The sequence below is a fragment of the Acomys russatus genome, chromosome 14 (assembly GCF_903995435.1).
Source record: "Acomys russatus chromosome 14, mAcoRus1.1, whole genome shotgun sequence".
NCBI lineage: Eukaryota > Metazoa > Chordata > Mammalia > Rodentia > Muridae > Acomys > Acomys russatus.
The window spans coordinates 29559131-29583116 of record NC_067150.1 but is presented as its reverse complement, the minus strand read 5'-3'; the positions used below and the strand labels follow the sequence as shown (position 1 = coordinate 29583116).

At 43.0% G+C, this 23986-nt stretch overlaps 1 protein-coding gene across 2 annotated transcripts; it reads left to right on the top strand.

Moving 5' to 3' along the window:
- Positions 1–1170: 1170 nt before the first annotated feature.
- Ei24 (EI24 autophagy associated transmembrane protein) lies at positions 1171–23563 on the top strand. 2 transcript variants are annotated; one of them, XM_051156172.1, is made up of 11 exons: positions 1171–1329; positions 6933–7042; positions 12136–12281; positions 13764–13824; positions 16317–16383; positions 17204–17328; positions 17623–17742; positions 18934–19045; positions 20634–20745; positions 21607–21681; positions 23186–23563. In XM_051156172.1, the coding sequence occupies exons 2-11, from the start codon at positions 7001–7003 to the stop codon at positions 23346–23348; spliced, it is 1023 nt and encodes a 340-aa protein (XP_051012129.1). In that variant the 5' UTR covers positions 1171–1329; positions 6933–7000; the 3' UTR covers positions 23349–23563. The 2 variants fall into 2 exon arrangements, with proteins under 2 accessions (XP_051012129.1, XP_051012130.1); XM_051156173.1 differs by lacking the exon at positions 1171–1329 and adding an exon at positions 2843–2866.
- Positions 23564–23986: the final 423 nt, after the last annotated feature.

The following is a 23986-nucleotide window of genomic DNA, read 5'->3' as shown; positions in this document are numbered from 1 at the left end:
TCGAATTCACAGCGATCCACCTGCCTCTGCCTTCCGAATGCTGGGATTAAAGGCGTGCACTACCACGCCCGGGTAATGCATTACTTTTAAAGATAGAAATGGAAAGGATTACGTTGTATATATTGAAACAACAATCCTTGGTCATAATGACTAATAACAAGAATGACATCTTAATGCCAGCACTGGGGATGTCGAGGCAGAAATATTCTTTTAGTTCCAGGCCATCTTAGTCTACATATCAAGTTGCAAGCCAGCTATGGCTACATAATTAACCCCATTGGGAAAAAAGTGTGTGAGTTTGAGGTTGAGCCAGCATTTGCTGAACATAAGTAGTTTTGTCTAAAATTCCAATGTATAAGAACATTCCCTTCATAACATTTCACATTATTTTAATGTTTGTCTTGTGTGAGTGCATTTTCTTTTTTCTTGACTCACGCTTTCTTTCTTTCTTTCTTTCTTTCTTTCTTTCTTTCTTTCTTTCTTTCTTTCTTTCTTTCTTTCTTTCTTTCTTTCTTTCTTTCTTTCTTTCTTTCTTTCTTTCTTTCTTATGTATGCAATGTATATCCTGCATGTGTGCCTGCCGCCAGAAGAGGGCACCAGATCTCATTCTAGATGGTTGTGAGCCACTGTGTGGTAGCTGGAAATTGAACTCAGGACTTCTGGAAGAGCAACCTCTGAGCCACCTCTCCAGGCTGTTTTTGTTTTGTTTTGTTCAAAACAGGGCTTCTCTGTGTAACCTTGGCTGTCCTGGACTCGCTTTGTAAACCAGGCTGGCCTCGAACTCACAGCGTCCACCTGGTTCTGCCTTCCAAGTGATGGGATTAAAGGCGTGCGCTGCCACGCCCAGCATTAGTCTTTAATTATAGAAAGCTCCAAATAATCAAGGTAACCCCCATTTTATTATTTTCATCATTTGTCCTTAAAATATTTCATAAAGACCAGCATTGCTGTGAAGGTAGATTGAAGAGACTAACAGGACAGCAAAATAGCAAGAAGGGGTTTGACCAGGAGGCGCAGGGCTTGAAGCCTGGACCTAGACACCTAGAGTGAGCCTGGGCTCTCAGGTCCGGCCAACTACAATTCCCAAGCTCCCTGGCCACGCCCCTCCTGAATGGCCCCGCCCTGCCTCTCTAGCCCCGCCCCAGCCCAGCGACCGGCTAGGTGCCCGCCCGACTTCCCAGCTGCCCCGTGCGGCCCGGGCATGCCCAGTGTGGGCGCAGCCCCGGCTCTGGGAGCGCCGGGGCGGAGCGGGCAGCCGGGCTCGGAGCAGGAGAGCCGAGCCTCGGTGGGCGAGCGCCCGGGCCGGAGCCGCGGCAGTGGGGCTGCGGGGTAGGTGCGGGCCGCGGCGAGCGGTGGGCTCGAGCCGCTTGCATGTCTGGGTCTGGGCGGCAGGGCCCATCGAGGGCTGACAGGCCGGAGCTAGTCTGCGAGGTTCGGGCGGGGGCTGCGACAAGGACCCCGGCCCCCGAGGGCCCGGGACGCGAAGGGCGGCGAGGGCAGGCCCTGCGGCGGGGGCGCGCGGCGCCCAGGCTCTCTCTCCCGCAGGTGCGACGCGGCTATCTTTAGCTCCCGTGACCCGCGGTGAGCATGGTCCTCACCTTGTGCGCTCCAGTGGCTGGGAAGAAAGACGGGTTCTTAGTCCAGTTGCCCTGGAGCAGCGGGAGAGAGGGCGCTGAGAACTCTCAGGTGCTCAGAAGGTCGCCTGTGGCTGGGTGATGAGTGAGGATGTTTACCTTCTCCCTACCTGGAGTGGGAGACGCCTGCTTCCTGCTTTCCGAGACTTGGGTTTGGTGGCTTGGAAATGAAAGTGCAAAAGTATGTCTCAATAGATAGATGCTTAATCGGTTATAATGACTGTCAAGAATTTAGTGGCTGTTTCAAGGTTTAAGGAAGGTGATTTGTCCACGGGATGCTTGGGTTAAACAAAAATTCTTGTTGCAAAGTTTAAGCAAAAAAGTCCAGACTAGGTTAGAACACCGAAGTTCTGAAGTTTGCTGTACTTGGCTTGCACTCGCTGTTGGACAAACCGTTTAACTTCTTCACCTGTAACATATTGTGAACCAGGTGATGCGTCTTGATTTCCTCTGTTGTAAGAGCCCTTTGTGTCAGTTGGTCGATGTGTGGTCACAAATTGTGGCAGGTTATTTTTCTGCATGCCTCAGCAGTTTGTTAAACAGGGTAATTCATACCAAATGTTCTCTCTTGTAGGAAAGAAAGATGTTAGGCCCACAGTAGAAATGTGGCCTGAAATGGCCTGTCCTTTAAAGGCTCAATTTGGTCAGTAGGTACTTTGCTGGTTGGTACGTGCAGAAGCCGGGTATTAATCTACCAGGAGTCAAATAACATAGTGGTTCTGGGCTAGGATAGACATGCTTAAAGCTCCCTGTCTGGACTCTGGGGAGAAAACTAGACTAACGAATTTTCTCACACCTCAAATGGATGCATTCTTTAAAAGGATTACATTTATACCGAATTTTCAGCTTTGTTTTTTCTGCTGTACTCCTCAAAAACCCAGAAGAATCTTACTACCCCTTATTTGTAGATGAGCAAGTCCTTGGTTAAGAGGGTGCATCTATGATGGTCTTCACCACATACTACTGTCTTCACCATCATTGAACATTTACTGCCTGTGGGCTGCTTTCACCACGGGTCTTAGAACACTGTATCTGTGCACATGATTGAAACTCTTGATTTTTTTTCCCCCCCCCTCAAGACAGGGTTTTGCTGTGTAGCCTTGGTTGTCCTGGAGCTGAAGAGCAGGCTGGCCTCGAACCACCTGCCTCTGCCTCCTAAGTGCTGGGATTAAAGGTGTGTGCCACCACTGCCTGGCTGACGATGTGTTTCTTAACCCTAGGAGCTTCTCTAGGTGGGCACATTAGAGTGGGATTTGACCTAGGAGCAAATGGTACACATGGTGTCCTACAGGTTGCCTTCTGGCTCTCTGTCCCTGTTCGTCCAGTTCTGAGTGGCATTGGTCCAGTTGTGTCAGTGTAGTGCTACTTCATGAAGAGGCCAAAGGTCTAAGAAAGAGTCCTTTGTGTTTTGAAGTTTGAGTTGTATATAAGTGGCCTGTGAAATTACTGTATTAAAGTTATTATCTCTTAGCTGGGCATGGTGTTGCCTGCCTGTAATCCCAGCACTTGGGGAGGCAGAGGCAGGTGGGTCTATGTGAACTCAAGGCCAGCCTGGTCTACAGGTCGAAGTCCAAGGCTATACAGAGAAACCCTGTCTCTTTGAAAAACCCAAAAAAAAAAAAAAAAAAAAAAAAAAAAAAAAAAAGTTATTATCTCTTAAATTGAATATTCTATGCTTCATGTAGTGGGGCTTAATAACTTTAAATCCTTAGTTCTCACAGTTTTGCAAGTAGATTTTCCATTCACCTTAGAGTTCACTTTAAAGAAATTAAATAAAACTAGTATTTTAATATTATTTATAATGTGAACTCTTTTGCAACCCCTTGCCCCTTTAGTACTGGGGACTGTATATACTAGGCAGGGTCTCTACTACTGAACTATATCCCCAACATTGTTTTATTTTTAAGAGAAGATTTTAGGCAGGGCATGATGGTGCACATCTTTAATCCCACCACTCAGGAGGCTGAGGCAGGCGGATTGCTGTGAGTTTGAGGCCAGCCTGGTTCACAAAATGAGTCTAGGACAGCAAGGCTAACACAGAGAAACCCTGTCTCGAAAAACCAAAAAAAAGATTTCAATGTTACCCAGTCTGCCCTTGAATTCAGCTTATACAGACCTTGAACTTGTGAGCCTACCCTAGCCTGCCAAGTACCTGTACCACCAGCCCTGTCTCAGTTTTTAAAAAAAATTTATTTATTTATTGTATATGAATGCTTTATCTGGCATCAGATCACATTATAGATGGTTGTGAGTCACCATGTAGTGGCTGGGAAGAGCAGGCGGTGCTCTTAACCACTAAGTCATCTCTCCAGCCCCTGTCTCAGTTTTGTGCCTTTTTTTTTTTTTTTTTGGTGTAGAGAATTGAACATGCTATGCGAGCACTATACCACTAAGTTGTAGTTCTTTTATTCCCTTACTTGTTAGTTCTATCTTTCTTTTCAACATTTATTACGTGTGTTTGAATGCACATACATGTGCCTTGATGATGTGTGAGTGTGCCATAGTGTGCATGTGAACTCAGGACAGCTCATAGGAGCTGGTTCTTTTCTTCCCTCTGGGTGATTAAACTCAGGTTGCTTGGCTCAGGAGAAGGCTCAGCCCCCTCCATAACCCTGACTGAGTTATGTTTGAAACCTTGTCAGTTTCTTAATTTTTGGAGCTAGGTTTCTAATTTACCTGGGAAATAAAATAAATTCTTACAGTTCCTTTCATTTTTGAGACAGCCACCGCCTCCCCAGACAGGGTATCTCTATGTAACTCTAGCTGTCCTGTAACTCACAGGGTCTATATAGCTGGACTCAAATTTCCAGTTTAGCTGAGGATGACCTTGAACTTCTCATCCTCTTGTCTTAGCTTCCCAAGTGGTGTTATAGAGGTATGCCACCTTATCCAACAAAACAAAACAAAAAACAGCTTTTACTGTTCTAAAAACTATTACAATTCAGTTGTGAACTTTATGAACTTTGTTTGTTAGGGTTTTGTTTTGAGACAGGTTTTCTTTGTGTAACAGAGCCCTGGCTGTCCTGGAACTCACTCTGTGGAGCTGCTGGCCTTGAACTCACAGAGATCATCCTGCCTCTGCCTGCCAAGTGCTGGGATTAAAGGCATGTGCTACCACTCCCTGTTAACTATTTTGTTTGTTTGTTTGTTTGTTTAGATTTATTTTTTTATTTATATAGTATTCTACCTGCATGTGCCTGCACACCAGAAGAGGGCACCAGATCTCATTACAGATGGGCATAAGCCACCATGTGGTTGCTGGGAATTGAACTCAGAACCTTTGGAAGAACAGCCAGTGCTCTTAACCTCTGAGCCATCTCTCCAGCCCCTGTTTTTTTTTTGTTGTTGTTGTTGTTTGTTTGTTTGGTTTTTTTTGGTACTGGACACTGAACTCTGGCTCTCATGAATATTGAGCATACAGTCCATCATCATTGACCTAGCCCATAATTTATTGTTTTTTACATGATTATTAAAATACATGTGCATGCTTATTTAAAGTTAGAATATGAACTGGTACTGTAGGTCATTGTTGTAGCACTTTCTTAATATGTTTGAAGCCCTAGGTTCCTATGCTGGTGGTGCAGAGGGATGAAGTTAGCAAACAGACCTAAATAGAGGGTTTGGTAGTTTTTATAGTAGGTCTTAAACTTTCCCATGTATTTGAGGACAATGTATGATTAAAGTAAATCAAAACATTGTTATTTTATGAGACAGGGTTCTAGTGTAGAACTTAAATGTGTAGACCAGCCTGGCTAGGAAATTGTGATCCTCCTGCCTCTGTCTCCTGAGTACTAGAATTACAATATACCATGGTGTCTAGCTCCTTGGTGTGTGTGTGTGTGTGTATACACACACATGTGTCTATATGTGTGTCTGTGTGCATGTGCATGCAGGTGCCTGTATAGGTCAGAAAAGGGTTTTGAATACCCTGGAGCTATAGTGAAGATGGTTGGGGCGGGGGTTGGTGATGCAGTGTGACACAGGTGTTAGGAATTGGTTTCTGGTCCTCTGAGAGAACAGCAAGTTCTTTTAACCACTAAGCCATATCTCCAATCTCACATCTAAGTGTTTGAGAATACATAGCCAGGTGGCTGGAGATACGGCTCAGAGGTTATGAGCACTGTTTTTCCAGAGCTTCTTAGTTCAATTCCCAGCAACCATGTGGTGGCTCACAGCCATCTATAATGTGATCTGATGTCCTCTTCTGACATGCAGGTGTGTATACAGATAGAGCACTCAGGTACCTATGTAAGTAAATCTTCTAAAAAACGAAATAATACATAGCCAGCATAAAATTCTTACAAGTGTTTGAAGTGTTCAGGAGGAGTAGTTTGGGACATCGAGGCCCAGGGGAGATCACTTGTCCAGGAGTACATTTGCCCCTTAACTAAACATATCTCTATAGTTTCATCTAGTTGCTAGTTACTATGGAGGCTGAGGCAGGAAGATCTGTTGGGCCCAGGAGTATGGGGCTAGCCGGGACTACTTATTGAGACTTATCTTTTTTGTTTGTTTGTGTTTTTGAGACAGGGTTTCTGTGTAGCATTAGCTGTCCTAGACTCTGCTTTGTAGACCAGGCTGGCCTTGAACTTACAGTGATCCACCTGCCTCTGCCTCCCGAGCACTGGGATTAAAGATGTGCGCCACCACACCTGCCCAAGATTTATCTTAAATGACCTAGTCTCAGAAACAACAAAGATGTTGGTGCAGGCGGATCACTGTGAGTTCGAGGCCAGCCTGGTCTACAAAGCGAGTCCAGGATAGCCAAGGCTATCATAGAGAAACCCTGTCTCAAAAAACCAAAACCAAAAAACAAAACTTTAGGCTTTAACAGTTACAGCTGTAGCCTCATAGTTCCTTGTATTAGTGCCAGAATGTATTATTCTTTTATTAGGGCTACTACAATGTGGAGTCATTTAAAATTTTTTTAAAATTTCCCCTTTTTAGACAGAGTTTCTGTTGTCTAGAAACCTTGGCTGTCCTGGACTCCCTTTTATAGACCAGGCTGGCCTCAAACTCCTAGAAATCTACCTTCCTTTGCCTCCCTGAGTGCTGAGATTATAGGTGTGTGCCACCTTGCCTGGAGAAATAATATCTTATTTTTTCTTCAGTTTTTCAAGACAGGGTTTCTCTGTGTAGCCTTAGCTGTCCTGGAATCGCTTTGTAGACCAGGCTGGCCTCGAACTCACAGTGATCCTCCTGCCTCTGCCTCCTGAGTGCTGGGATTAAAGGCATGTACCACCATGCCTGGCTGTAATATATCTTTAACATAAGTCTTTTTCCTCCATCTGTTTCCAGGCCCTCCATGATGAGAGATTTCAGGGCACTTCCCTCTCTGAGTAATTGATAGTCTGGGCAGTGAAGAGATGGCTGACAGTGTCAAAACCTTTCTGCAGGACCTTGGCAGGGTGAGTATGTTTTGTTTCAAAGAATTTGTCCCTTAACCTTTTTTCCTTTTTCCTTTTTTTTCCTTTTCATTTCTTTTTGTTAAGGAAACTAACTAGGAAATTCTTCAGGTGTTTTCTAATTTTTATCATATTGGTTGGGTCTTTTACATAGAATGTAGGTTTTCATTGTAGTGCACATCCGTCAATAAATAGCAGTCTGTGGTATTTTTGAAACAGTCTTGCTATGTATCTCGGGCTCATCTTGAACTGGTGATACTCCAGCCTCAGCGTTCCAAGCACTAGGAATGTACACTATCCTGCTTTTTGTTTGTTTTTTTATTTTTTTTTAATTGTTTTTTGAGACAGGGTCTCTCTGTGTAGCCTTGGCTGTCCTAGAGTCCTTTGTAGACCAGGCTGGCCTTGAACTCACAGAGATCCACCTGCTTCTGTCTCTGAGTGCTGGCATTAAAGGAGTGCATCACACCAGCCAATTTTTTTTTTTTTTTTTTACCCCCACCGAGACAGGAAACAGAGTTTCTCTGTGTAGCCTTGGCTGTCCTGAACTGGCTTTGTACACCAGGATGGCCTTGAACTCAAAGCAATCTGCATGTCTTTGCCTCCTGCAACTTTTTTTTTTTTTTACTACACAGCCCTGTTTCTCTTTCACAAATGTTGGGATTATAAGTCTGAGCCTGTGCGTGTGCATCTGTCTGTCTGCCTGCCTGTGTGTATTTGTGTGGTGCATACCTGTGGGGGTGTAGGTGCAGTTCCATTCCCATGTGGAGGCCAGAGCAGAACTTGAGGAGTTTTCCTCTATTGCTTCAGTTACTGCCTTATTGCCTTGAGACAGTGCCTGTCACTGAACCTGCAGTTGGCCTGTTTGGCAAGCTGGCTGGTCAGGGAATTCTCCAGCAGCTCTGCCTAGCTTTTGACAAGAACCTGATTCTATTTGAACTCATGTCCGCATTCTTGCAGAGCAAACACTCTTACATACTGGTTACTTCCCAGCCCCTCTATCTTACATCCTATGGAAGTTGGGAGGCCTGTCTATTGAGTGCATTGTCTAGTTTTAGGATTCTGGTTAGCTTGGCTCCAGACACCCCCCTCCCAGTTTAAAAAAAAAAAAAATTGAGGTTACATTCCAGCTGGCTGTGTAGTACAGGATGAACTTGAATTCTTGATCTCATTGCTTTGATCACAAGTGCTGGAATTATAAGCATGTGTCACCATGCACTTTTGAGGCAGATATAATAGCACACATCTGTAATCATAGCACTCATGAGACTGAGGCAGGAGGATCAATGAATTTTTGACCACTTGATTATGCATGTCTCAAAAAACGGGAAAAAAAAAAAAAAAAAAAAAAAAAGATGTGGTGGCACATGCTACTGATCTCTCAGCACTTGAAAGGTAGAGCAAAAGGATCAGCAGTTCAAGTCCAGGATTAGCTACATAAGGAGGGAGTTTGAGGCTAGCCTGGGCTACATGACACCCTGTCTCAAAAAGAAAGGAAGAAAGAAAAAAACAAACAACAGCAGCAGATTTTGAAAATAAAGGCCTTATAGGTTTTAAGGTAACATTCTAACTGCCTGTTAATCAAAATCAATTTTAGAAATAATAACCATGGGCTTATGAGATAGCTTACAGAGAGGGATGAGCCTGCAAATCTCTCTCATCATGGAGAGCTGTAACCAGAGGAAAAAGACTTATTTTAAAGATACATTACTTTGCAGGGCAGTGGTGGCACGTGCCTTTAATTCTAGCATTTAGCAGGCAGAGGCCTGTAATTTTGAGGCCAGCCTGGTCTACAGAGCGAGTTCCAGGACAACCTGGGCTATACAGAGAAACTCTGTCTCAAAAGAGCAAAACAAAACAAAAAAGATACATTTACAGTCTGTTCCTACAAAATGCTTCACATTCTTGCTGCCTTAATAGAAGCAGGTAAAGTGCTTATGGACAAACCTGACACTAGTTTAACCCCCAGGACCTCTTTGGCCTCTTGAATGTTTTCTTCCACTTTAGTTAACGTGTGTATGTTCGGGCAGCATTTTCAGTTTTCTTCTACCATGTGGTCCCATGGTTGTCATCTTGGTGAAGTACTTTTACCTGCTGAGTCATCATGCTGGTCCTTGTTTATGGTTTTAAGGCATGTTGCTGTTGTTGTTGTTTTCTGGTTTTTTTTTTTTTTTTTTTTTTTTTTTTGAGACACTCTTTCTTTGGCTATCCTGGACTCTCTGTAGACTAGGCTGGCTTGGAACAGATTCGCAATTCTCTCCTTCTAGAGTGCTGGGATTAAAGGTGTTCACCATCACGCCTGGCCTGTGACAATTGTGGTAATTGTATTAAATCAGTCTCTTAAGTGTCCTAGTGCTAGGCTTATAGGAATATGCTACCACACTTGGTTCTTTGTTTTTGTTTTATTTTGTTTTTGTTTTTGTTTGGTTTTTCAAGACAGGGTCTCTCTGTGTAGCCTTGGCCATCCTGGACTCACTTTGTAGACCAGGCTGGCCTCGAACTCACAGCGATCCGCCTGCCTCTGCCTCCTGAGTGCTGGAATTAAAGGCAGGCGCCACCACGCCCGGCTATATTTTGTTTTGTTGTTTTGTTGTTGTGGAGTTTTTTGTTTTTTGTTTTTTGTTTTTGTTTTTTGTTTTTTTTTGGTGTGGTGGGGTCTTTCTGTGAAGTTGACTGTTCTGGTGAATTCTACTTTGGATGTAAATCTATTATGGTATTTATTAAATTCTAATATATATAGACATACATACATATTATATGTATATAAGTATATTTATATAATATAAACATATAACATTTTTAATATATAAATGTAAATTATATACTATGCGTATACATTATATATTTTTGGGGGGCTTTATTTGTATAATTCTTCTGTTATCCTTTCAATAGTAGGTTGAACCCAAGGCCTCTCATGATAGGCAAGCACTCTGCTGAATTCCCAGTGATTTCTTGCCTATATTTTGAGATAGTGTCTTATACTGTAAGCCCAGGCTGACCTAACTTGAGGCAATTATCCTGCCCATCTCCCATGTTGCTGGGATCACACTCTCTTCTTGAGCGTTTCCATGTGGCCCAAGGTTAGTTCATTGAGGTTGCACAATCTGTGGTTTGTTGCAGGGGTGGATAAGTAAGTGAGTGCAGTTCTTTGAACTGGATGACAGGTAATTCTGTGTTTATAGCACCAGCAATAACTTGGAAGCCTTCAGATATGGCTGGTAGGTGGTTTGTCACCATCTGTTGTCAATATAAACTTGATAGTACCTCTCTCTCATCTTGTTCTCATGAAGAATGTGATTCAGCCATACTACCAGGATGCTGCTGGTTGGTTGGTTGGTTTGTTTCTTTTTGTTTTTGAGGCAGGGTTTCTCTGGACTCACTCTGTAGACCAGACTGGCCTTGAACTCACTGAGAGCCGCGTACCTCTGCCTCCCAAGTGCTGGGATTAAAGACGTGCCCCTCTCCAGATGCTTCTGTTTATGTGACACACCTTTACTCAGCACTCTAGAGGCAGAGGCAGGTGGATCTCTGTGAGTTTGACACCAGCTGGTCTAGAAAGTGAGTCCAAGACAGCCAGGGCTGTTACACAGAGAAACCCTGTCTCGAAAAACCAAAAACTAAAGTAATTGGGGAAGAATGGTTAATTGGGGAGAATGTGATGAGGTAGGTATTTGTATAGCATCAAAACTCGCTCCTCACCTACTACTTCCTAGTTCCTAGAGGAGCAAGTTTGTAGTTATGCATCTGGTATCAACCACGCCAAGGGCAAGCAGTTACTGTGTGCCATTGTTTTAGAGAAGGAGTGTGCACCCTGTCTCTCTGTACGCGTGCCACCATGCCTAGCTTATGTGTAGCATGGTGTGATACCATCTGTGATATTCTTGCTCATGGTACTTAATTGGGGTAATCACGGGGAAACTTCAATCTCGAGTAAATTTCATGAAGTAGCTGGCTTGCATGTATCAAAAAGAAAGTTAATGGCCAGGGCCGCTGAAATGGCTTAGAAGTGAAGACTCCTGGTGCCACACCTGATGACCTGAGTGTGATGATCCCAGAAACGCACATGGTAGAAGGAGAGAACTGATTCTTATAAATTGTCTTCTGGTCCCCATGCTTGGGGACATGCTCACACAAATAAAATGGAAAAAGAAAAAGTATAAAGAATTGCTGTTTTGAAAATATTAACAAGGCATACTAATAAAATGCAGTATTTGATTTTTGGATTAAACTCTTTTGAGGTGTGAAATGCCATGAAATTTACTGTATTAAGTTTCTCGGATAATTACCTTATGGTTGTGTAAGACGTTTTCTTAGGACTCCTCCTGAAAAACTGGTCAAGTTAGTCACTATTCCTGTATTCCCAGCATTTGGGAGCTTAAGCAAGAAGATTAAGAGTTTGAAGTCAGGGGCTAGAGAGATAGCTCAGGTTAGGAGCACTGCCTGCACTTCCAAAGGTCCTGAGTCCAATCCCCAGCACCTACATAGTGGCTCACAACCATCTATAATGAGATCTGGTGCCCTCTTCCAAATAAATAAATAAATAGTTTTAATTCAGTCTTGCTTATGTACTGAGACCCTGTCTCAGTCCCTCCCCAAGGGAAAAACAACAACCTATTTAAATGATTTGGGAAAGAAGTATATATTAATATGGAAAAATACTGAATACTGTGATTCTAGAATAAAGTTTTCTATTGTTGTATCATTTAAAAAATATATTAGTGAGCTGGGTGTGGTGGTGCACGGCTTTAATTCCAGCACTTGGGAGGCAGAGGCAGGCGGCTCTTTGTGAGTTCAAGGCCAGCCTGGTCTACAAAGCCAGTCAAAGACAGCCAAGATAACACAGAGAAACCCTGTCTGGAAAAAACAAAAAAGCAAAAACAAATAAATATATTAGTAAAGGGTGAGGATATAGCTCTTTGGCAGAGTACTGCCTAGTGTGTACAAAATACTGAGTTCCATCACAGCAATGGAGATACAAATCACTCCCCTTAACTTCTGTAGCAAAATAATACTGTGGTACCACTGTTACTTTGCTGTGTGTAACTTGGGAGTGTCTTCTCCAGCCCATAATCTCTCTTCTAAAATGTTCCAATCTACAGGGAATCAAAGACTCCATCTGGGGCATCTGTACCATCTCAAAGCTCGATGCTCGGATCCAGCAGAAGAGAGAGGAGCAGCGTCGAAGAAGGGCAAGTAGTGTCTTGGCCCAGAGGAGAGCCCAGAGTGTGGAGCGGAAGCAAGAGAGGTGAGTACAGGCCACACCCCACACTGCTATAGGAGGGGCACCTGAGGAAGTGACTGGTCCTAGGATAAAGGCCCTACATAGTAAGTTATAATTTCAGCATCTATTAGTTCCTGCCCCCTCTCCCCAGGAGACAGGGTTGATCTGTGTTGCCTTGGCTGCCCTGCATCAGGTTGTGGATCAGGCTGACCTCGAACTCAAGAGTTCTGGCTGTTTCTGCCTACCATAGTGCTGGGATTAAAGGCATATAACCCTATCGCTTGGCTTGATGTATCTGTAGGAAAGTCTATGTGGACTTATTAATAGGCCAACCCTGCCCCCAAACTTTAATATGCCTCAGATTTTAGAGGGCAGAACACACACATACACACACTTATTGGTGTTTCCAGAGGACCTGAGCTCAGTTCTAGCACCCATATGGAGGCTAACAGCTATCTGCAACTCTGGTTAAGGGCATCCACAGTTCTCTTCTAGCCTTCATGGGCACTGCACATATGTGCTGCACAGACATACGTACACTCATACAAAAACACTCATAGACGTAAAAATAAGTAACATTTAAAAAGTATTTATCATTGGGAAGGTATGCCCATTTCACAGCACAGGTAGAGGTCATAGGGCATCTTTGTGGAAGGGCATCTCCTCCCACCTTTATATGGGTTTAGGGACTCAAACTCAGGTTGCCAAGGTTGTGTGATAACACACTTCTCCTAGTAAGCCATTTCATTAGGCTCCCCCTCCTTTTTTGTTTTGTTTTTCCGAGACAGGGTTTCTCTGTGTCACCCTGGCTGTTCTTGACTGGCTTTGTAGACCAGGCTTGCCTCTGCCTCCCTACTGCTGGGATTAAAGGCTTGCACCGCCACCCCTCCTCCCCTGTTTAATTTTTTAAGAAAAGCAGGTGATATATGCCTTTACTTAATACCAGCACTTAGGAGGCAGAGGTAGGCAGTTTAAAGCCAAATAGTTCTAGGCCAGTGAAGGCTACATAGTGAAATCCTGTCTCAAAATGACAACAGCAAAATAGAAAAGCTGGTTTCACCTGGGTGTGGTGGTACATGCCTATAATCCCATCACTGTGAAGACCAAGGCAGGATGACTGCCAAGAGTTTGAGGCCAGCCTGGACTATATATTAAGTCCCTGTCTCAAAAACAAAAATACATGGTTCCTCAGAAACTCAGAAATTTTTGGTTTTTGAGATAGGGTTTCTCTGTGTAGCCTTGTTTGTCCTGGACTCTGCTTTGTAGACCAGGCTGGCCTAGAACTCACAGTGATCTGCCTGCCGCTGCCTCTGCCCTCCCGAGTGCTGGGATTAAAGGCATCACGAAGCCCAGCGTCTGAAGCCTTTCTTTATTGACTCAATTAGAACTTGAGGAGAACACTAGGCGCATAAGCATAATATGGTACTAATAGAAGCTATAAAATGGAGATAACATTAGAAAACAGCCCATATGTCTTACAAGCTAAATTCATATGATCTTTTCCAGTGAGCCACGCATTGTTAGTAGAATTTTCCAGTGTTGTGCTTGGAATGGTGGAGTATTCTGGGTAAGTTCTTTTGCATCAAATTCTAGATTGATTTATTCATTCATTTCTTTCTTTCTTTCTTTCTGAGACAGGGTTTCTCTGTGTGACAGCTCTGGCTGTCCCGGAACTCCCTCTGTAGTCCAGATTGGCCTCGAATTCACAGAGATCCTCCTGCCTCTGCCTCCCAAGTGCTGGGATTAAAGGCGTGCGCCACCACCGCCCAGCTTCAGGACTCTTCTTAACTCCATTTTCTGGGAATTTTATATATTCTTCTGGCCTCCAATGGCACCTGTATGCATATGCTGCACATTTAGACAATCAGATACATATAAAATAATAAAAATAAATCTTTTTTTTTTTTTTTCCAAGACAGGGTTTCTCTGTGTAACAGTCTGGGCTTTCCCGGACTCCGCTTTTTTTTTTTTTTAGATTTATTTATTTATTATTTAGAGTGTTATGCTTGCATGTACCCCTGCAGGCCAGAAGAGGGCACCAGATCTCATTATAGATGGTTGTGAGCCACCATGTGGTTGCTGGGAATTGAACTCAGGACCTTTGGAAGAGCAGACAGTGGTCTTAACCTCTGAGCCATCTCTCCAACTCCCACCCCCCCAGACTCCACTTTTGTAGACCAAGCTGGCCTCGAACTCACAGAGGTCCACTGGCCTCTGCCTCCCAAGTGCTGGGATTAAAGGTGTGCGCCACCACCGCTCGGCTAAAAATAAATCTTAAAGAAAAAAAAAAAAAAGCCAACAATTGGTAGTAAAAGCAGGAAGGTCAGAGGTTCAAGGTCATCCTTGGCTACATAGTGAGTTTGCGATCAGACTGAGATACATGAGACCTTGCCTTAAAAAACAAAGCACCTATGAGCCAGGTAAAGTGGCACATTCCTTTAATGCTAGTGCTCAGGAGACAGGGAGGTGGATCTCTTGAGTTTGAGGCCAGCCTGGTCTATAGAGCGAGTTCCAAGATAGCTAGGGCTAAAGGAGAAATTCTGGATAACCAAACAAAAACCCCAAAATAATAAGTATGAATTTGGACTCTGTATATCTGTAGTAATTTTTATTCCTGCTCACTTACATGTAAACAGATGTCTTGGGAGAGTCCTGTATATGACCCATTGACAGGTTTTAGTATTGTTTATAAATAACGGGTTAATACTGGACATTTTGGCTAGGAGATCTTTGGGATCTTAGAAGGTTAGATGTGGCCAGCTAAGCAAGATTCTCCTTGTTTCTGGTTATAATGATTGTTTTTGAAACCCAGATCAAAAAAAAAGATACCTGTAATTAATTAAGAACTATTACAGTCTTTAGTGAAATTTGATGTATCAAGAATGAGTAAGTACTATTTTTGAGTTGATATTCAGTGGAATTCAGTGTGTCTTATATAAACATTTCACTAATATTTTCAGATGTTAACTTTAGATTTACTTAATAAACATGGTGGTATATTTAGTATACATCTTTTTTTTTTTTCCCCTGAGACAGGCTTTCTCTGTGTAGCCTTGTATATACATTTTTATACTTTGGTGGGAATGTTAGTAAAAATGTTTTCTCTGTCCCTCAAAAGTCTCACTGATATACAGTATCACTTTGCTGTACTCTCTTGGAGTTTTGGCAAGTAGGAAAGGTGCTTCATTCATATATGGTTTGTTTTTTTTGAGACAGGGTTTCACTGTGTAGCCTTGGTTATCCTGGACTCCGTAGACTAGGCTGGCCTCGAACTCACAGGGATTCTCCTGCCTCTGCCTCACTGAGTGCTGGGATTACAGGTGTGTGCCACCATGCCCAGCTTCTGATTTATAAACTAGCAATGTTGACTAGAAAGTCATGACATGGAAAGGTGAAATGCCTTATTTTAATTAATTAATTAAAAATTTAAACTTTTTGGCTTTTGTTTTATGTTTTTGAGCTGATGTTTCTTTGTAGCCCTGGCTGTCCTAGACTCACTCTGTAGACCAGACTGGCTCAGAGATCCAACTGCCTCTGCCTCTTGAGTGCTGGGATTAAAGTGTGCCACTGCCTGATGCCTTGTTTTTTTTTTTTTTTTGTTTGTTTGTTTGTTTTTTAAAATCTTTTTATTAATTTATTCTTGTTACATCTCAATGTTTTTCCCATCCCTTGTATTCTCCCATTCTTCCCTCCCTCCCATTTTCCCCTTATTCCCCTCCCCTATGACTGTTTCTGAGAGGGATTCCCTCCCCCTGTATGTGCTTATAGGGTATCAAGTCTCTTCTTGGTAACCTGCTGTTCTTCCTCTGAGTGCCACCAGGTCTCCCCCTCCAGGGGACATGGTCAAATGTGAGGCACCAGAGTACGTGAGAAAGTCATATCCCACTCTCCACTCAACTGTGGAGAATGTTCTGACCATTCACTAGATCTGCGTAGGGGTTTAAAGTTTACCGCCTGTATTGTCCTTGGCTGGTGCCTTAGTTCGAGTGGGACCCCTGGGCCTGATGCCCTGTTTTAATCTAAAGGGTTTTGATTTCTTTCATTGCCTTTTCCCTTCAGTTCAGTCTCCTCTTGTTTTATCGAGTGTTTATTCCTGTGCTTCAATCAGTAACAGCCCGGATTATTGGTAAGTATGTGTGTATCTTGCTCCTGCTGGGGATAAGCGTTTGAGATAGTTGTTTCTAGTCTCCCTCAATTTCTTGAGCACTTCTTAACATACCAGCAATTTTAATCTAGACTTCTCAATGACTTTTTGAGATTGGCATTGTTGGGCTGTCCATTTTATGGATAAGTAAATAGAAGTTAGTTAAGCCATTAGTAAGTAGCAGCACAGATTTAAATCCTGGTGATTTCCTGCTAGCTCTGAGTTAGGCCCTGTGACAACTTTTTAAAAGGATTTATTTATTTATTACACCTTACCGCCATTTGCAGGCCAGAAGAGGGCATCAGATCATGTTATAGATGGCTGCGAGCTACCATTTGAACTCAGGACCTCTATAAGAGCAGTCAGTGCTCTTAACTTCTGGACCATCTCTCCAGCCCTGCCCTGAGACATCTTAGTGGTCACCTTGTAAGCAGGCTTAGTTCAAGATGAACAGAACATAACTGTAATTACTCTGATTAAGAACTGTGGCCAGAGCCTAGAGAGATGGCTCAGAGATTTAGAGCACTGACTTCTCCTCCAAGGGTCCTGAGTTCAATTTTCAGCAACCACATGGTGGCTCAGAACCATCTCTAATGTGATCTGATGCCCTCTTCTGGCTTGTAGGTGTACATGCAGGCAGAGCACTGTATACATAACAATAAATAAGTAAATAAATCTTTAAAAAAAAAAAGAACTGATCAGAATATGAAGCCAAAGAATAGTCACAAAATAGTTCTATTTTGAATCTTACAGTTTTCTATCTGCCTAATTATTAAACTAATAACTTTTTGCTTTGTTTTAGGTGATCCATCACTACATGGAGATGTTTGGTCGTGGCTAGAATTCTTCCTCACATCAATTTTCAGTGCTCTCTGGGTGCTCCCCCTGTTTGTGCTTAGCAAAGTTGTGAATGCCATTTGGTTCCAAGTAGGTCCAGGGCAGAATGGAGTCTGGGTTCTACATGGTGGGTTGACGAGGTCATATTTTAACCTATGAAGTTAGTGGCCCACAAAATAATTTTCAGGCATTAACATCTTTTAAGCTAAGTAGCCAGTTGCATAATCTTTGTGATTTTGTAAAATGGAATTACTGTCTCAGGTTCCTAAGGTAGACTTTTCTCACCTGCAGTTAAAGTGGTAGGCAGACCTGTTGGTCAGCTCTGGGGATGGACACTGGGGCCATGTAACTCATATTTTACTGTACCGCTGTTCTCCTTTTCAGGATATAGCTGACTTGGCATTTGAGGTATCGGGGAGGAAACCTCATCCATTCCCCAGTGTCAGCAAAATAATTGCTGACATGCTTTTCAACCTTTTGCTACAGGCACTTTTCCTTATTCAGGTGAGAGACACACGGAGACCATTTTTAAAAAGAAAAGAAAAATAAGTTAGTTAATGGGCAGGGATTTCACAAAGATGGGTTTTGCATTTATACAAAGATGGGAAGTATGCATATATGCCTGGTGGGAAGTAATTTTAAAGCACTCTGTGTGGGGGTGGGGAGCATATGTGCACTCTTCACTGTAGTTTTTGAGATGAGATCTCTCACTGAACCCGAAGATCACTATTTTTGGCTAGGGTAACTGTTGGCCAGCCATCTCCTAGGATTTGTGTGTTCCTCCTTCCTGTCATGTATTGGGGTTACTGGCGTTGCATCCATGTTAGCATTTATGTGGGTACTGGGGACTTGAACTCAGTCATCTTGCTTTCATAGTAGCACTTTTACACAGTGAACCTCTCTTTACGAAGCTAAAGTGAAGTGTATTAGGTAGATATAAGAATTGGTGTGTAGGGCTGGAGAGAATTGGTATATACTTGAGATTTAAGAGGTCACACACAGACACACACAAATACAAACTCATTCAAGAAAAGGGAAATGGAGACAGAAGAATTGGCTCAGCATTAAGAGTACTGGCTGTTCTTCCAGATGTTCTCAGTTCAATTCGTAGCAGCCACTTGTTAGCTCACAACCATTGCTAATGTGATCTGATGCCTTCTTCTGGCCTGCCTGCGTACATGCAGGCAGAGCTCTGCATACATAATAAATCTTAAAAAAAAAAAAAAAAGAAAGAAAAGAAAAGAAAAGAAAACGGAGGCTGAAAAAATGGCTCAGGGCTTGAGAGTATTTGTTCTTGCAGAGGACCCAGGCTTGATTCCTACTACCCATATGAAATCTCATAGCCATCTGTAACTCCAGTTGATGCAGCCTCTTCATGACCTCTGAGGGTACCAGGCACACACATTATATACCCAAACATGCAGGCAGAATACTCATATAGGCAGTAGCACCTACTTGAGGCATGGGTATTGGGAGAGGAAGAGGAGGAAAGGAGAGAAAGAGACTCTAAAAGCCTTGTCCCTCGAAACAGCTAGGTTTAAATGTAAGATTATAAGAACCGTGGATTTACCTCTTCCTCCCTTGGAGATTCCAGTCTTCTCGTTAAACAATGGTTGAGGCAGCTGGAAGGCTGTCTCTGGAGTGGTGGGTGAGAAGCGGCTGACATTCTGGAATTAAGATGCATTTGTTCCTTAGGGAATGTTTGTGAGTCTCTTCCCCATCCATCTCGTGGGTCAGCTGGTTAGTTTGCTGCATATGTCTCTTCTCTACTCACTGTACTGCTTTGAGTACCGTTGGTTCAATAAAGGTAAGTCCGTGTAAAGACACCCAGACTAGAGAAAAGCCCTGTTCAGAAACCCTGGTGCTCCACAGACTAAGCTATTCAATACTTAACCTCTTAGCAAGGTTTTGGAAGGACTTTGGCTCATTGGCAAGAGGGAGATTACATTTGTCCTAGGGTGTTTATTAACCTTTGGGGCCAGGGGAAGTGGCATTGTAGAAGTACTATTTTAGTGTTTGATGTAGTTCTATCTGGGCCAGAAGTTGGCAAAAAAAAAAAAAAAAAAAAAAAAAAAAAAGTACATGTTGTTTCAGAAAAATTAAGTAGACACCACTGCATTTAGAATAATTTATTTTAAGACATGGTTTTGCAGTGTACCCAGGCTGGCCTTGAGCAATCACTCTTACAGTTGAGGCTACCTTTAGTTTTCCAGCTTCCTGCTTCTACCTCCCAAGTGCTGAGATTATATATGTTCACTATCAAGCCCAGCTCAGTTTTATAAGTCAAGGTCTCATGTAGCCCATGAGCTTGCTATGGATCAGGGGTGACCTTGAACTGATCTGGCTCTGCCTGCTTCCAGAATGTTGACATAGGTTCACACCATTTTTTTTGAAGTGGGGCAGAGGTGTTCCTGTGTATATTCTTGGTGGCCTGATGTTTTTTCTGGTCCAGACTTTCAAATTTCCATACTCCTGTTTTTTGAATTCTAGGATTACAGCTGTGTGTCACCATAGGTTTATGGTTTGTGTGGAGTCCAGCACTTGTAATTCTTGCTCTCCTTTTGAGGTAGAGATGGGAGGTTCTTGAGTTTGAATCTTCCTGCAGACCAGCTGCAGGGTCAGAGAAGAAGAGAAAGTCTTGGTGGTTCTGAGGTAGGGAGAGCTGAGCAGGTGGTGAACACCTGGTTAAGGGAAACCAATTGTTGTTTGAACAACTTGTCAGAGGAACTAGTTGCGGAGAAACAGGCACACCTTTAATCCCAGCACTCAGGAGGCAGACGCAGGCAGATTGCTGTGAGTTTGAGGCTAGCCTAGTTTACAAAGCAAGTCCAGGACAGCCAAGGCTACACAGAGAAACTCTGTCTCCAAAAACCAAAAAGAAAAAAGAAAAAGAAAGCAAGCAATAGAAGGTGGGCTTAGAACATCATGCTTTACAGGTATTTTACAATAGAGGACCCCTTGGCAGTTAGCTTAGGCTTTGATAGCACATCTGGTGGTTTGGGACTAGAGGTGCCTTTCTTTTTTGTTACTTTGCTTTGTAGACAGACTGTCCTGACAAAGGATGCTGATGCTAAAATTAATGTTACTTTGAAATTATGATTATTGTAAAATCTCTGCATTGAAGTTTTGTATCAGATTTGTACAATTCTTTGAGACAGGGTCTTAGAATATAGACCTGGCTGGTTATTAACTCCCTATGTAGACCAAATTGCCTCTGCCTTCCTGGGATCAGAGGGTGTGTACTGCAACAAACCTGGTAGATGTGTATGGGTACTTGTACTTGTGTTCCGAATGGTAGCTCTGTGCCTAAAACCCAAGCCTTAAATAATTGTCTGCCAGTTAGTCTTATAAATAAAATTAGTCTTAAGTGTACTGACTTTTTTTTTTTTTTTTAGGAATTGAAATGCACCAGCGATTGTCAAACATAGAAAGGAATTGGCCTTACTACTTTGGATTTGGCTTGCCCTTGGCTTTTCTCACAGCAATGCAATCTTCCTACATTATCAGGTAATTTGGCTAGAGAAAGAATTTGAAAGACTAGAAAAAACAAAAACTCAGGTAGCAAGTATGTTTTAGTAAGCTTTTTTTGTTTTGTTTTTTTGAGACAGGGTTTCTCTGCCTGTCCTAGACTCACTTTAAAGACCAGGCTGGCCTGGAACTCATAGTGATTTGCCTATCTGCCTGCCTCTGCTGGGTTTAAAGCCTTGTGCTTTTTTGAGAGATGGCTCAGAGGTTAAGAGCACCTTCTGGTCTTCCAAAGTGTTAGCTCTTCCAACTCTTCCAAAGGCCCTGAGTTCAATTCCCAACAACCACGTGGTGGCTCATGACCATCTGTAATGAGATCTGGTACCCTCTTGTGATGGTCAGGTGCACATGCAGGCAGAATACTGTATAAATAATAAATCTTTTAAAAAAAGAAATTTATTTATTTATTATTACCTATACAGTGATCTGCCTTCATGTACACCTGCATGTCAGAAGAGGGCATCAGATCCCAGGATAGAGTCTGGTTGTGAGCCACTTTGTGGTTGCTGGGAATTGAAGTCAGGACCTCTGGACGAGCAGATAGTGCTCTTAACCTCAGCCATCTCTCCAGCCCATTGGTTTGCTTTTGTGCCAGCAATTTATGTCATTTAACCATCAAGAAGATTTTTTTGTTTTTATTAATAGTAACTGACATTGATCACCATTAAAATATTGTCTATTTTCTATGCTGCCTCCTAGAGGCATCATCTTAGAAATTTAACCTTTTGTTTTGTTGATTACAGAAGCTGTTTATATGCTCTATTAAGGTTTCATCATAGCATGCCTTTGGGCAGCAGGCAAAGAGATATGAAGTTGACTCTTTTTTTTTTTTTTTTTAAACAGTGGCTGCCTCTTTTCTATCCTGTTTCCTTTATTCATCATCAGCGCCAATGAAGCAAAGACTCCTGGAAAAGCCTAGTAAGTGCCAGTGGCGAGACTTCCACTCTGTAAATCTGTGATGTTGAAGGAGAGCCTCAGGTCCTAGTTAGGGTTACTGTTGCTGTGTTGAAACACCCTGACCAAAGCAGCTTGAGGAGGGAAGGCTTTATTCAGCTTATACTTCCCTGTCACTGCTCATCTCCGAGGGAAGTCAGGACAGGAGGTCAAGCAGGGCAGGAAGCTAGAGGCAGAGCGGATGCAGAGGCCATGGAAGGAAGGGTGCTGCTTACTGGCTCATTCCATATGGCTTGCTCAGTTGCTTTCTTATAGAACTCAAGACCAGCAGCCCAGAGATGGCCTCTCTCACAATGGGCTGGGCTCTCCTCAGTCAATTACTAATTGAGAAGATGCCCTAAGCTAGTATTTTGCTTATGTATATCTGTACCATGTGCATGCAGTGCCCCTGCAGGTCAGTGGATGGTATAAGGTCCTATGGAACTGGATTACAGACTATTGTGAGCTACCATATGGGTGCTGGGTACTAAGAGACAGAGATAGACTTAAGAGATATACTAAATTTTTTTGAGTATAAGCACATACATTTATATATTTCCCAAACTGATATTCTTTTTTTACCTCTCCCTGGGTGGTCCTGTTGTGCCCCAATCTTGTGATTTTGCTGCCTTGTCCCCAATGACTGTAGGTAGATGCTACCAAACCTGTCTATTTATACAGAGAGAAAGCGTATCTCAAAAAACTAAAAAAAGAAAGTCTGCATTATGGGGCTGGAGAGATGGCTCAGCAGTTAAGAACATTGTTCTTCCAGAGAACCCAGTTCAGTTCCTAGTACCTTGGGTCACAGGCATTTATAACTCTAGTTTTAGAGGATCCAACAGCCTCTTCTGGCTTCCATGGGCACCAGGCACACAGGTGGTGCACAGTCATACTAGTAGGCAAACATTCAATTCCATAAAATAATAAATTTAAAAATGTGAGCTAAGCTGGGCACAGTGGCACATGCCTGCAATCCCAACACTTTGGGAGGCCGAGGCAGGGGCATCTCTTGAATTCGAGGGTAGTCTGAATTATAAAGTGAGTCCAGGACACCAAGGCGAAACAGAGAAACTCTGCCTCAAAAAACCAAAACTTAAATAAAAAATAAATAAAAACATGGGAAAAATCTAGACTACTATAAAATATAACTCTATTTCCTTTTGAAAGCCTCGGCCCCAATACTAAAACTATTGATTGTAATGCATTTGTGGCAGTTAACAGGACATGGTGCGTTTCATTTTCCTGGTGGTGGGAGTAAACTGAGACCCTCAGACATGCTAGGCAAATAGTCTGTCCTGCTACTTGCTCTGTACCCAGTGCATGCTTTAGCCGATCAGTGTGTGTGTCTAGTGTCTGTACTCCTTTGATAAAAGTTCTGTTGCCTTGTTTTTCCCGTGTAGTTTTAAATTTAAAGTGGTCAGGTAAGCTGTATGTGCTTGAAGCAGTTATTTTGATCAATTGGGAGCTAACGAGTTTCTTGCTCTTTTAGTCTTTTCCAGTTACGCCTCTTCTCCTTGGTGGTCTTTCTAAGCAACAGACTTTTCCACAAGACAGTCTACCTGCAGTCAGCCCTGAGCAGCTCAACCTCTGCGGAGAAATTCCCTTCACCACATCCTTCTCCTGCCAAACTGAAAGCTGTTGCAGGCCACTGAGTCCTGCTGTGAAAGGGACGGGTGGGACTGGGTGGAGGATGTGGCAGCTCTTTTCTCTGTTTTCCTCCCCCTGCCATGGAAGGCAGGACCCACTGCCAAGGGCCCTCTGCATAGTCCCTTCTCTTTGAATTGGAATCTTCCTGACGACTCCAGTATGTGGATTTTTACCACCACTCTAGGTCCAAAAAGACCGGAATTTTCCAGCAGTTTTTTTTTTTTTTTTTTTTTTTTTTTTTTTAGCATTTGCCAGCTCCTGTGCCTGAACTGATTTCAGCACTTTTTTTTTCCTTCCCCTTTTCCTGTGTCATCCCACCCCCAGCCCCCTCCTCCTGCCTTCCAGCACCCCTGGATGAATGGACTTTGTAATATTAACTGTTGTGTTTTGTGAATTTGTTGTTACTGTTTTCCTGTGAAGCACATACATTGGATGTGGGGGTAAAGGAGCATTCCAGGTGCTCTAGGTCACCCCCTCTACAGCCATCACTGTCCTGTTTCCTTGTAACTCAGGTTAGCTTTTGGTCTCTCTTGCTCTGCTACAGAAAAGGGAAGAAAGAAAAGAGCCTAAAGAGATGGGCAGATAGACCTCAGCCACAATGGTTGGGTTCTGAGGACTCATTTTCTTTCTTCCCCTTGAAGGG

Excerpts from the sequence above, each read along its gene's own strand:
- Ei24 (XM_051156172.1), top strand. The coding sequence starts at position 7,001 with ATGGCTGACAGTGTCAAAACCTTTCTGCAGGACCTTGGCAGG. Across the intron at positions 17,329-17,622 it reads TGAATGCCATTTGGTTCCAA|GATATAGCTGACTTGGCATT; the intron begins GTAGGTCCAGGG and ends TCTCCTTTTCAG. Across the intron at positions 17,743-18,933 it reads AGGCACTTTTCCTTATTCAG|GGAATGTTTGTGAGTCTCTT; the intron begins GTGAGAGACACA and ends TTTGTTCCTTAG.